General features: G+C 45.5%; 1 protein-coding gene across 8 annotated transcripts in view; it reads left to right on the top strand.

Moving 5' to 3' along the window:
- The window catches only part of EHMT1 (euchromatic histone lysine methyltransferase 1), a 72814-nt gene extending 63740 nt beyond the window's left edge, over positions 1-9074 (top strand). For 7 of the 8 annotated variants that reach the window (XM_075185771.1, XM_075185770.1, XM_075185773.1 and 4 more), the window contains 9 exons: positions 289-485; positions 597-752; positions 860-1004; positions 1101-1178; positions 2171-2286; positions 2865-2951; positions 4151-4229; positions 5543-5718; positions 6297-9074. In XM_075185771.1, the coding sequence (XP_075041872.1) occupies positions 289-485; positions 597-752; positions 860-1004; positions 1101-1178; positions 2171-2286; positions 2865-2951; positions 4151-4229; positions 5543-5718; positions 6297-6480 (1218 nt within the window). In that variant the 3' untranslated portion in view covers positions 6481-9074. The remainder of the gene's footprint in view (positions 1-288; positions 486-596; positions 753-859; positions 1005-1100; positions 1179-2170; positions 2287-2864; positions 2952-4150; positions 4230-5542; positions 5719-6296) is intronic. The other variant, XM_075185767.1, reaches the window with a different exon arrangement.
- Positions 9075-13667: the final 4593 nt, after the last annotated feature.

Genomic DNA, 13667 nt, shown 5'->3' on the forward strand with positions numbered 1-13667 from the left:
TCTTTGGCCAACACAGTCCTTTGCTGTACATTGTGGTTTTAGAATGATGTTTCTGTCCGTTATAGGAGAAGCTGTACCCCAGTTTTTGTGGCTATAATAAAGATGGGGTACAGTGGTCTAATGACAGTGTCCGGTCTCTGTAGTGTGATGAGCTCCAGGGCATCCTGTTCCCCTGCTCAAGTCTTGCTCTCTAGACAACGTCCATGCCCTAAACCCCTTTGTGTGGAGAATCTGCTCTTCTATTTTGATTCCTTTTCATGGTTAAACAAATTATTTATTAATAAACAGTCGATGGCTGAAACCTGTCCAACTTCTCTGGCCCCATCCCAGGAGGAGAACATATGCCTGCACTGGGCAGCTTTTGCCGGATCCGTTGAGATTGCCGAGACCCTTCTGGCCTCTAAATGCGACCTCAGAGCTGTGAACATACATGGGGACTCCCCTCTTCACATCGCTGCTCGGGAGAACCGCTTCGAGTGTGTCACGTAAGTGTATCGATGCCTCAAGCATCCCATGAGCCATTGTCTCCTCAGTGTGTGATTGGTATGAGGACATCTCGGGTATGGTGACCCCCTTTCCCTTGTATCTTGGTCCAGGCTCTTCCTAGCTCACGGTGCAGAGGTGGGTTTGAAAAATAAGGAGGGGGAGACCCCACTGGAATGTTGCAGCCCAAACTCGCAAGTCTGGACGGCTCTGAAGAAGAGCAGCAACTTGTCCCAGAAGCCCAAGCCGCTGGACACGGTGATGAATCGGTAGGTAGACGCCAGACGGCTTTAATCTGTTCCGTGTCCTTGGTTTTGGTTTGATTCTCTAAGACTGGTTTTAACTGATGGTCAATATCGTGTGCCTTTATTAAAAGGGACATATCAAGGGGCTACGAGAACATCCCCATCCCGTGCGTCAATGGCGAAGACTCAGAACCGTGTCCCATCAATTACAAATACGTCGCTCAGAACTGTGTGACCTCCCCGCTGAACGTGGACAGGAATATCACCCATCTACAGGTGAGGCCGAGGCGATCACCGCAGCGCCCTCTAGTGTCCAGGTCGTATATTTACTGTTTGTGGGAAATAATCCTGATAATGGTTTGTCTCTTTCAGTACTGCGTGTGTATAGACGACTGCTCCTCTCGGAACTGTATGTGTAGCCAGCTCAGCATGAGGTGTTGGTATGATATGGTAAGTCTACACCAATGTCTGTACCGTGCTCTCTGCCCACTAAGTAGTGATGAACAGTCTACAGTACATTTCTTGTAACAATTTACATGCACGAACAAAGTTCCATAGAGAACTGTACTATAAAATAAGATGTACTATTGCGGCAATATTCAATTTTGAAATATGTGGCATTGACATATCTGCCTTTGGTGAAAGCCTAGTGGCAATGTTTGGTTAATCTGCCAATCCCTCTGTAATTAACGCCTTGGGTATTATTTGAATTAGTGTTTTGTGGTTTGAAGATTCGGTGATGCTAATGTCATGTGATCATTCAGAGCCAGTGTGCTGAGGGCTGGCAGACTTCCTACACCGTCATGTCTCAGGATGGCAGTACATGGGCTGGTATCGCTCTGCTGCCCAGAGGACTCCTAATAAGGTGCTTATAGATGACACTATACAGCTTTCAGACCTCTGTTTAATGTGCTGTGTGTTTGTGTCATTAAGTACTGTGCTGGGAAGCCCTTGTACACGATGTGCGTTGTACTAAAGTAACATTAACCGTATAACTAGAGACACGTTTAGCACATAAATGATACAGCCGTCAGACTGGACAGAACTCGCCGGTCACTGTCCTACGGCTTCCAGCATAGTCCAAGCTGACGGTGCAACATATCGAGGCATCGTCCTCCCTCTGACTCATCTTTGTGCCTCTTGCCTCAATGATGTCACTGACTCCCAGCTCAGTAATAGGCTGCAGCCTGAAGAATATATTATAATAGCTGCCTCCACTGCAGGTTTATATTACGGTGAAGTCATAGCCGGTATACAAGTAGGGGTTTGTTTGTGGTTTTATGAATGTTCTACAAAGCATCTTGTACTGAGCTCTGCATAGAGAGAACAGGTAACAGTAACTATTATTATCATTTTAACGCAATTTACTGTACCGAGCGATAACTTGTCCGAGACATGGGGGGGCTGCCGACAAATATAACCTACTCGTTCTCCTCATGCAGAGTGGACGCCTTTTGCCGGAATTCAACATGGTGGAGCCACCGCTTATCTTCGAATGTAATCACGCCTGCTCCTGCTGGAGGAACTGTCGCAACCGAGTGGTGCAGAATGGCTTGAAGTGAGTAAACGCTTCTCCGTGCGTCTGTGCGGGAGCTTGTCAGGACCAGAATTGTAGAAAAGGAGGGAGACTGTTATCAAAAGTCTTTATTTTATTTATCTTATCAACTCTAGACTCACTACAACACCTGCAATGTATCTGATTAGTTTAACGTTTCCCGGATCCTTCTTCTGTAGCTAAATGCTGTTTTTGTAATAAAATTATTATTTGTATAGGAGGTTTGTAGTAAATATTTGTGTCATCCCCGCCCCCTCCTCTCGCTATAAACCAATCAAATGTGAGGTTGAGGGAGGTCGGGATTGTCCTTGATTAGGGGCTCATTCACACACACACGTTTTCTGAGTTGTGCTCTGAAAGCAGCGTACCCAGAGATCATTTATTCCTGTACTACTCACGTGGGCCAGAAGATGGTACACGCTGTTGCCTGAGCGCTGTACTCGCTCTGGTGATCACAACAGGACGTGTGAATGAGCTCCAGGACTGATGATCAGATGGTGGCGACTCTTCTCCATAAAGTGAATGTGTGATGATTATATGTCTGTATTTGTAACTGTTTTCTCCTTGCCTTCTTCTTGCAGAGTTAGATTACAGCTATACCGGACCAAGAACATGGGCTGGGGGGTGCGGTCGCTGCAGGACATTCCCGTGGGCACCTTTGTGTGCGAGTAAGTGAGACAAGCGGGGGTGGGGGGGTATTTCAAACACTGGCACCAAGTTTCTTGCACTCTTTACCTCGGCTATTGTCCGCTGTTCAGACCGCTGCTGTCCCTTGTGTTAGTAGATAATGCTTCAATGCTCTGACGGAGCTGCCCGTCGCATATTAATCAGCAAGTCCTGTTTCCACCCTCCCCCGGCTGGTGGGGTTTGGGGAATGTCCGTTGTACACATTGCAGGATTAAGCCAGAGACTGGGTGATATTTAGCATAAATACGGAAGAGTCAGACAACAGGGTGGAGTATAAATTCGCCTCGATGTTCGGATGCGCTTATTACCGATTATTAAGGGATCTCTGCTCATTGTTCTGCGCAGCTCTCTGGGCCGCGAGGAGCACTGAGTGAAGATTTCAGCCTGGACGACGTAGCGTCCAGTCTCCGGGGACTGTTCTGGAGACACATCGCCCTGGATTGAATCCCCTCCATGTGTCTTAGGATCTCAGAACAATATAAGTGACCTATATTACAGCAGGCTCCTCTTATGTTCACCTACGTTCTACTTTTTAAGTATTACCTGGGTGGTCCTGATGGACACAGCTGCGTACATTACAGTGGGCTTCAGTCCATGGTCCTGGTAAACCTTCATGTAAGAACTACACCTATTAGGCCTCAAGTCAAGGGCAGTTTCCCTGACTTATCACGTATGGGTTCTTGGCGTGGTCATTCGTACCGCCCTATCTGTTCTCACTCTGGGGCACCTAGAACTCAGCACGTTATCCGGCACCTTATGGATCCTCAGGAGTCCTCAGTCACACATGGAAAACGGGAAACGCTAAAACAAGTCTTTGTAATACTGTAGTTCGAGTACTGTCCCAACCAATGTAACACACACTGTGCTCTGTAATCGTAAACGTTTTTATATTGTCTACGTGAAGGCAGCCATGTTAGTGGAGATTGTGTCTGCGTTCAAGTGGACTCGTTGCCTATAGTGGGTGGAGAAGGCCATATTGTGAACCCATCAGTGAGTCTGCTTGGCCTGTATTGAGGCCTGGTAACCTCCACCACACACTGGTTATTAGTCATATGATGGGTAACGTTGTTATGGATATTGGTACCACCACAACATGGCCGCCTCCGCTGTGACGAGTCATATAGCGCATTTATAAATACACTGCCCTTACATTTATTATTATTATTATGTTTCCGCTCAGGTATGTTGGGGAATTAATTTCGGATACGGAGGCAGATGTACGTGAGGACGACACCTATTTGTTTGATCTGGACAACAAGGTGAGACTCTGCATATAAAGGGAGGGCTCTCGGGGGAAGAAACCCGCTGATGTACTAACAGGAAGCCGAGAGCGGCTCACATCCAGCTCTGGTGGGTTCTGGATGCACAGCAGGTGTGAGGCGAGGTATAGGGGAAGGCTTGTTATATCCAGGATAAGCCCTTTAAGTCGCCCTTGGCTTACACAGGTACCTGCTCGTTAGGGTGGCTGGGACTGATCAGACAGACACCATACAACTCCCAAATACCCTGACCCAGAGGTATGGACGATGCCTGGGGCTACTGATTGTTACTGCAGGCTGGTCTCCTTTTATACAGTATAATGTACATAAAATAGATGTGTAAGGGTCACGTGCGAGGAGCTATCATCTGGGAGACCAGCAAGGCCCGTCCTGTGTAATGTGCTCTAATCCCCTACCCTTGACCACTCTCCACCAACCACTTAAACCGCGTGGCATCAGCCGTCCATTAAAGATCATTATGAACGTGCCCAGTAGGCATGGCCGGCTCCTTTAATGCATCTTTCTGCCCGGGGCCCCGACATGGCTGGAATTAGCAGTGGTAATTAAAGTTGGCTCGTACAGTTGTTCACCGCTGAGAAGAAAGGAGCCCTGACCCCCCCTCTCTCTCTCTCTTCCTCCCTCCGATTCTCTATTCCCCAGGATATAAGGAACACGTTCAGCTTACAGACAGCGGTGGCCTCATTTGTGTTTAAACTTTTCTCCTCTTCCCCCCCCCCCACTGTATTTCTTAAAACGACAAGTCTTGGCCTTGGGACGATTACAGGGACTTTGTATCGCTTCAGCGGTCCCTGCAGATCCATAGATGACACTAAACCTGTGAGATGTCCATCTTATTTCAGTGTTCATTTTGTTATTTATTGGGATTTATGGACTAAGTTTTCGGTTACTGCAGGGGATACTCAGCCGTGTATTCAACTAAAACAATACGGGTATTGGGGTGTTAACAGAGAATCGATCATGCTTGGCGTCTGGTATTTGCAAAGCATTCTGGGTTGACAGCACTGCTAAAGTAATTTAATGTCACGTGACTTCCAGCTAGCGCTTCTTCCTGTTACTGGTAATGTGATTAATCTGATCCTTGTAAAGCATATAAAGAAAGTTTCTATTGCATGTCCTGTAAAAATGAATTCCTCGAGTGCCAAAAAAAACTAAGTCGATTGCTTTATGCATCTTTGGCAAATCCTGGTCCTAGCATCTGTTTCAAAGTGAATCTGGATTAATCTGTTCGCTCCTCGTCTCTGGCAGCGCAGTAAGTAACCATTCTGCATTTGATGTTTTCTCTTGTACCACAGGACGGAGAGGTTTACTGCATTGACGCCCGATTCTACGGCAACATCAGTCGTTTCATCAACCACCTCTGCGAACCCAATCTGCTCCCCGTCCGCGTATTCATGTCCCACCAAGACTTGCGGTTTCCCCGGATCGCTTTTTTCAGCAGTCGGCAAATCCAAGCCGGAGAGGAGATTGGGTGAGAATCTTTTGCCTCAAACGCCCCTAGATGAAATGGGGGAGACAAGGGATTGTAAAAGCAGATCTCTCGTGACCTCAGTGAGAATATTTGGAAATGTGACCTGACCTATATGTCTCATTAATGCACCATTATTTTGCTATCATCTAATTAATGCATAATTAGTGTAGACTCTTCCTGGCATTGCCTCTGTATTCTCCAGGAACTGGGGTGTTTTAGAGGTTTTGTAATATTCCAAATGTTACAAGCATATACATTGATCGTAGTAATACTCGCCTGGACATAAGAGTGACTGCGCAGAGCTGACACTTGTACAGTCTCCACTCTACTTCCTATCAGAATTCTGCAAGCTTGCGGGACAGCGATTGTGGGCCGCAGGATTCAGGAGAACAGATCCCAACTAGACTACTTGTTACTAGAAGGCAGGGTAAGGGGGGTTGGAGCCGTTAGATCTCCGGTAGCAATGTACACATTGCTCGATGCAGAGATTTTTTTTCATCCTCAATACTAGTCATTGTGGTGCAAAATCGTTTAGCAACAGGGTAGACTCGGAGTTAAACGAGTGTCTCTTCTTGCAGGTTTGATTACGGCGAACGTTTCTGGGACATTAAGAACAAGCTCTTCAGCTGCCGCTGCGGCTCGCCCAAATGCAAACACTCAATGGTGAAAGCCGCCCCCCTGTGCCAGCCAGCCACCCCAACTGAAGCCCCGCAAGAGAACGGGCTGCCAGACAGCTCTGCCACCTCGCTCAGCCTCTGCTGAGAAGACCACGTGGACCTTCTCCACCCCCCCCCCCCTCTCTTCTATCCCCCTTTTTATGACAAGCGTGAAGCAGTAGAAGGAACCTGAACCAAGGCTGAGGTTCCTAAAGACATCTGTTCCCCTTATTATTTTTTTTAAACAAGGGGGATTTGACAAGTGCGTCTTCTGGAGACTGCGCCGTCTGGTAGAAGATAACGGAGACGTCTCGTGGACCTCTTCACGTTTTTTTGTTTTTTTTAAGCAATCACAGACTAAGTTAAACCCCTTTGCTGTCAGAGAGATCCACAATACGGTCTTGGTAGCGAAGAAGTTAACAAGTGAAAGTGTTTTCACCCCCCCCCCCCAGGGGGGAGAATTGTATTAATCCTCCGTCACTCAAAACAGAACTCGGGCGGGTGAAACGAAACACTCAGATTTCTCCTCTTGTTCTGCTGATGCCACAGGCAACGTGGAGATTGACCAGTAAGAGAAAACACATATTGCCATTTTTTTAACTGTTATTCATAAAGAATTTATTGAATTATCAAGGATAGATTTCTTTTACCCGCTGTTTAATTGGAGAGAGACCAGAACTAGGTCTGTACTAGGTCCACATTTACTTTGAGGCTCGGAATCATAATTAGTAGCCCTTTTATGAAGAAAATAATATAATTGGAGAGATCCTGTGGCCCTTGGCCTGTCACTAGGGCCCTCGGTTTTGTTCAATGACAATATGGCGCAAAACATGTCCCACAGTCAGGGCAGTACGCTCACTGCCGGAATCGTGAATTATATAACACAGGGATAGTTTTCGGGGGGAAGGGGGGTTGAGATTGGTGCCCAGCCTTGCTGGAAATGTCTCGCAGGGCAGCATTGGACAATAGTAGAGATCTGGAACCCTTTTGATCATATGATGCGTTTAGTTGCATCCATGTTTTATGAGAAGGTTTTTTTTGGGGGGGGGGGGTTACAACTGTTCACTGAGACGTAGAGAAGTGTCATTGTAACGCTGTGAGAAGCCCCTTATTGTGAGGCCATTCTCCTTCTGCGGCTGTCCAGGTGTTGAACTACAAGTCCCAGCACGCCAGCCAACCTTTGCCAGATGTTACTCGTTATTACCCTAGACCAGGATTAGTCAGCCTATGGCTCTCCATCTGGGGTGGAATACAAGGCTTCTTAGGACTTGTAGTTCCACAACAGCTGGAAAGCGATTACAAAGTCATGTAACCCTTGCACGCCCAGCTACAAGTATAGTAAGGGACGGGGAGTAGAGCTCACAGGGGTCTCTGTATAAGTTCCTTTATTGTGTTCTCTGCTGTTGTCCTCTTACAGATCACTTATTAGACCAGAATGATTTACACCACATAATAAATGTTACATTTTAAGAGAATGTCCAATTTATTTATTTTATATTTCCAGAGATCACTTCCCTGTTTGAGGGGGAAAAAATGTAAAATGTGTAACGTGCCTTCATTAGGAAAACTTGTTCCTTATTCATATGTGCTGAGCTCCTCTGTGCTGCAGTCTCCCCTCCGCCCCTGACAGTGGCCTTCCTGCAGGTTGTCAGCCTCTGCACAATTTCTGTGCCGTGCATACTGCTCGTAACTGTCAATATTTTCCTATGAAAGCACATTATACATAATTTATATTTTTTTTTAATTGGGAAGATAAAAAAATAAATAAACGAATGGATCCATTTTCCCTTTAAGAAACAATAGCGAGAGAGAGAGAAGGGCCAAGAGATTTATTAGTCTGCCTCGGTTAGCATGGGAAGACGTGAGTTTGTATATTACAAGTTTATTATGAGATATCTGCAAGTGTATTACCTTTGCCGTAACACTTGGCGGTCTCCTAGCTAACGCTCCTCTAGCTGGGCGCTCCTTTCTCAAGAGGGTGAGCATATATGCTGCAATAACATGGCAAACTTTCTGTGGATTCACTGGTCAAAAGTCCAACCGCGCAGCCAGGACGCTGTTCCGGAACGAACCTACCGCTCGGTAGAAGAGAAAATACACTTCACCATTTCCATTAGCGATTTCTAATGGCGCGTGGGACATCTGCCGTATTTTCCGCGCTAGTACGAAATGAATTCCTACACAATCTTTTTACGACGAAAAGTTTTGGAAGTTACAGAGAAAAAACCACAAGGTGCTGAAAATAAGTCCCGATTTATATACTGAACAGATATGTTAACAATTGTACCATAAAAATTCTGATTTTAGAATAAACAACCGGAAACGAAACTTTTTTTAAAAGGAAAAAAAATGTTAGCAGTACTATAGTGTGAATAAAATTATTTGTATTTTATGTTTTCTTTTTTTTTTTTTTCCTGTTTTTCTTTTAAAATGGCTGCAATATTATTATTTTTTTCCCCAGTGGATTTTATTTTATTTTTTTTATTTTTTTTGTTTTTTATTATTTTATTTTTTTTTTGAAACTGCAGCTCTCATTGTTGTGTTTTTTTTTTGTTGTTTTGTTTTTTTTTCCTATTTTCTCATAATTTTTAACTGCCCCACCCCCAAATCCTCCCACCCAGACACCCTTGGACCATTGCCAACCTTCACTCTTGGTTTCCTGTTTTGTTTTCAGTAAAACAATAAAATTCTTTAAATCTGTGTTGATGTGATCTGTTCCGAGGCCGTTGGAAGGGGGGGGGGGTTAGAGTGCTGGGAATGCTGAGGAGGGGTTGTTAGTGACTGCTGGGCCCTACAAAGACACAATATAAAATTGTATTTTTGCCGTCTTATAGATTTATTTTATAATGCATGTATATGTTATATTTATAGAGGTGTATGGAACAATTCTGATGTCCTCACTTCTCCTGAGGAAAACTTGTATATTATACAGAATAATGTATCTCCTGCTGTACATTAGTTTGGAAATTAGAGGTCACAAACTTCTAATTGACGTCTAATATCCTTATAATTGCAGCAAGGAGTGGTATAACATTGAAGGGGTTGAAACTGACTGGAAACATAAATAGGAGCTTTATCAAAGGGTAATGGATCTATGGTACAGTATTCCAGCAAAGGTGGTGATTGTGCTAGATAAAGAATTCAGCAAGTCTATATAACTCTCAGTCTGTGACTTCCTGCTGCCTCCATTCCCCTCCTCACATCATGTCACTGCCCCTGTCACATGCAGCCCTGTCCTCACTAACACATCACTCCTCTCCTGATATACTCTGTGCTGCTGGGGGACCCTGCTCCTTCCACTATATAGCTCTCAGTCTGTGGCTTCCTGCTGCCTCCATTCCCCTCCTCACATCATGTCACATGCAGCCCTGTCCTCACTAACACATCACTCCTCTCCTGATATACTCTGTGCTGCTGGGGGACCCTGCTCCTTCCACTATATAACTCTCAGTCTGTGACTTCCTGCTGCCTCCATTCCCCTCCTCACATCATGTCACTGCCCCTGTCACATGCAGCCCTGTCCTCACTAACACATCACTCCTCTCCTGATATACTCTGTGCTGCTGGGGGACCCTGCTCCTTCCACTATATAGCTCTCAGTCTGTGGCTTCCTGCTACCTCCATTCTCCTCCTCACATCATGTCACTGCCCCTGTCACATACAGCCCTGTTCTCACTAACACATCACTCCTCTCCTGATATACTCTGTGCTGCTGGAGGACCCTGCTCCTTCCACTATATAACTCTCAGTCTGTGGCTTCCTGCTGCCTCCATTCCACTCCTTACATCATGTCAGATGCAGCCCTGTCCTCACTCACACAATCACAGGAGGACAGGTTACTGCCTCCCACAGCATCAGCACACTTGTCTCCTGATATACTCTGCGCTTCTGTGAACATTCTGATGATTTGATTGGCTGCATGTTTCTATCTTACCCATTTCAAATCAAGTTACAAAAGAATGAATGAGTGATGAAGGTCTGTACCAAAAAGGTTCCCCGTAGTAGCTAGTCAAACGTACCTTTAAAATACCTGGGACAAACCTGTCTTCTAATCAAGAACCCAACCCATAAAAACTAGTCACTGAAGGAGGCGGTTAGATGGCATCTTTCTGGGTTATGTGTCTGGCTGTTAATTATGACATATTCTGCCTGTGGCTCTATAGTGATTGGATAATCATTTTCATGCATGCCAAAGGTCACTATATCCAATTACTGGACAGCCAGATCCATCCATTATGTGATGACAAACGGCAGAGATCTGATGCACAAGCTGAATCGCTGGATCCTACGGGATCCGTTAATGTAGTTGGATGATGAGACTTATAGATCATGATCAAAACCCATCCGCAGGTAATTCTACCATCTGCTGCACCCCCAGAAAGACATCCTTAAAATAGTGGACAAAGGGGTCATCGGTTTTGAATAGAAGAAAGGCAGTTTCACCCTCAGCAGAGGAAGGCTTCTTTACTGTAAGAGTAGTATCTCTTACAATGTGAGATTATAGCAAATTCAACAATAGAATGTAAATATGGATCCAGGATATTTTTGTAATTGCCGTTTTTGGTGTCAGGGAAGAATTATTCCCCTTTTTTTTTCTTAGGCTAAATTGGCAGCTGTAGCAGTGGAAGATTTGCTTCCTCTGAATTAATACAATTTAATTTATGAAAGGTTGAACTCGCAACTGTGTGTAACTACTAGCTGGGTACAGGCACGACCAGACCCTCAGGAACATTTTGTAAGGGCCCCCATGTAACCCCTAAAGGGTGAAGAAGCACAGCTGGTGCTTTTATAGGGCAGGAAGGACCACCACATGCTAATATGGGAGTTACACCTTTGGTGGGGATGCACAACTAATCGTCCTAATAGGTTTGTTACTTTGATGTCTGGTATAGATCTTGTTTTACTGATGCATAAAAATGTTTCTTTTAATGAGAGTTGGCGACCACGACGAGGAATGATGAATGCCACATACTTTGTGTTTCATTGGTAACATCCAAATAACCCTTCTAACATTTGTCTAGTAAAAGTTTACAGTTTCGTATTGTACAATCGATGGAGCCTTTGTCTCACAACCTCACTATTGTTATATATGTGTGTATATCTATATATATATATATGTGTGTGTGTGTGTGTGTGTGTGTATATATACACACGCACGTTATCCCTCGTCCACCAAACTTCACAGTTGGCATAATGCAGTCGGGCAGGTAACGTTCTCCTGGCATCCACTAAACCCAGACTCGCCCATCTGCCTGTCAAACAGAGAAGCGTGATTCGTCACTCCACAGAACACGTTTCCACTGCTCCACAGCCCAGTGTCGGTGTGCATTACACCACTCCATCCGACGCTTGGCATTGGTCTTGGTGATGTGAGGCTGCATGCAGCTGCTCGGCCATGGAAACCCATCCATTAAGCTCCTGCCGCACAGTTTTTGTGCTTACATTAATGCCAGTGGAAGTTCAGAACTCTTCAGCTATGGAATCAGCAGAGCGTTGGTGACTTTTACGCACCATGCGCCTTAGCAGTCGTTGACCCCCATTCTATGATTTTACGTGGTCTTCTGCTTTGTGGCTAAGTTGCGGTTGCTCCTAAATGATTCCACTTTCTAATAATATCACTTAGTTGACTGTGGAATATCATCCCATGCTCCCCCTCAATGTAAGCTATGAACCCCTCAATGAGAAAACATGAAAATTAGGATCGTTCAAGAATCGTTTTGTAAATTTCATGTCTTATTTTTCTGAATAGTTGTCTATCAATAATTGTTCTCTCCGACTTTACTATAACCCTGGACCTATTTACTAATCACACCGAAGCAGCGCAATCCCATCGTTATACAATGTGCATCCACAGTTTCCACACCATCGTCTCAGCCACTTAGAGAGAGATCACTGGGGCAGATTAGTGCTTAACGCATCTTCTAAAAGCCGTATTCCCCCCTTCCCCCTCTTAGAGGAAAGGATAAAACCTCTGTATCCTAACTGCCAGGTGTAAAAGATTCACGTTTTATTGCATTATAATCAGGGACTGAGGATCCTCTGTGTCTGTGGCAGGGAATGAGTCCTGCTAGTTTCTTTCCTGTGACCCATTAAAAGGTTTCAGGAGCTGCAACGCTAAAAGCTTTTCCAAAGTATTTGCTAAAACGTGTCCCGGGGGTGCTGTTCTTGCCGTCTGTGTGGAATCCGGTATTGTCTGTAGGTATGTGCTGCAAGACTCTACCAAGAGCCATAGCAGAGAGGAGATTTATATCATTACAAATACAGGTCTATAAGGTCCAGGTATAACCTATCATCTTAATGTCGCCACGCGGGAGAGAGGAAGTAGGAGAGCGATCCGGGAGGACCTGTATGGAAATGGGAACACAGGATGCTCTCAGCACATTTCTACACGTTGTTACTGTAGGGAATAGTAAATCCTTACCATGCAATTCCTGTCACTAATTATCTCACGCCCAGGCCTACATTGGGGCTACGAAGCAGCTCTGCTTTTTGCAGCTAAATTTGTTTTTCTGGCCCATGATGTCACCGGATGCTCCATTATCTGTTGGGTTCACTGCAGACCAATAGTGGGGGTCAAGTGCACGAGCGATGTGCCCCGTGGTTTTATTATAAGCTGGGCAAGAGTTTGAGAGTCTGGACTAACCCACTAATAGACAACATCCCGTTGCCAGTCCAGATCTGGTCACACCTTGTCCCCTACGCCAGCAGACCAGCATGTCATGCCTGTAGATGCACCAAGTCTGCAAACTGTTTCATTCGTGGGCCGACTTCATCAATATTACCCACAGGAAGGGGGTGCGGTGCTGCCAATCTCCCAGTGCTGGGGGACTTGGGCCTTTGGAGAGGGTATGGACCCTGTTTCTTCTCACCCTGCAGCCAGAAGGCCCCTTAGGGGCCAAGGTTCTTCAGGACCACCTCTGATCGCAGGGCTTGGTTGGACCCATTTCTCCCGAGGTAGTCTGAAGCTGCAGCTTCCCCCAGAAGGAGGGAGTCTCTGCTAACTAGGTGAAAGGGTCACCAGATGGCTAGTGCAGAGGAAAAATGGTGTTACCTGAATTAAGTTCAAAATGCCGCCTGTCATCAGGTGCATTTTCAGGCATCCTCGGCTTAGGCTGCACCAGGGGCAGATAATGGCTAGAGGACTAGGTGCCTACAGGGGGTGACTTTAAGGCCCACTGCGTACATGGGCATCTGCACGAGATCTGAGCCACAAGGCCACATTTACTACTGCAACATTGGAAAGACTGAGAAAACGAACGCACCAGACCCTAATTGATGAGCTACTTGGAACAA

The sequence above is a fragment of the Mixophyes fleayi genome, chromosome 9 (genome assembly GCF_038048845.1).
Source record: "Mixophyes fleayi isolate aMixFle1 chromosome 9, aMixFle1.hap1, whole genome shotgun sequence".
NCBI lineage: Eukaryota > Metazoa > Chordata > Amphibia > Anura > Limnodynastidae > Mixophyes > Mixophyes fleayi.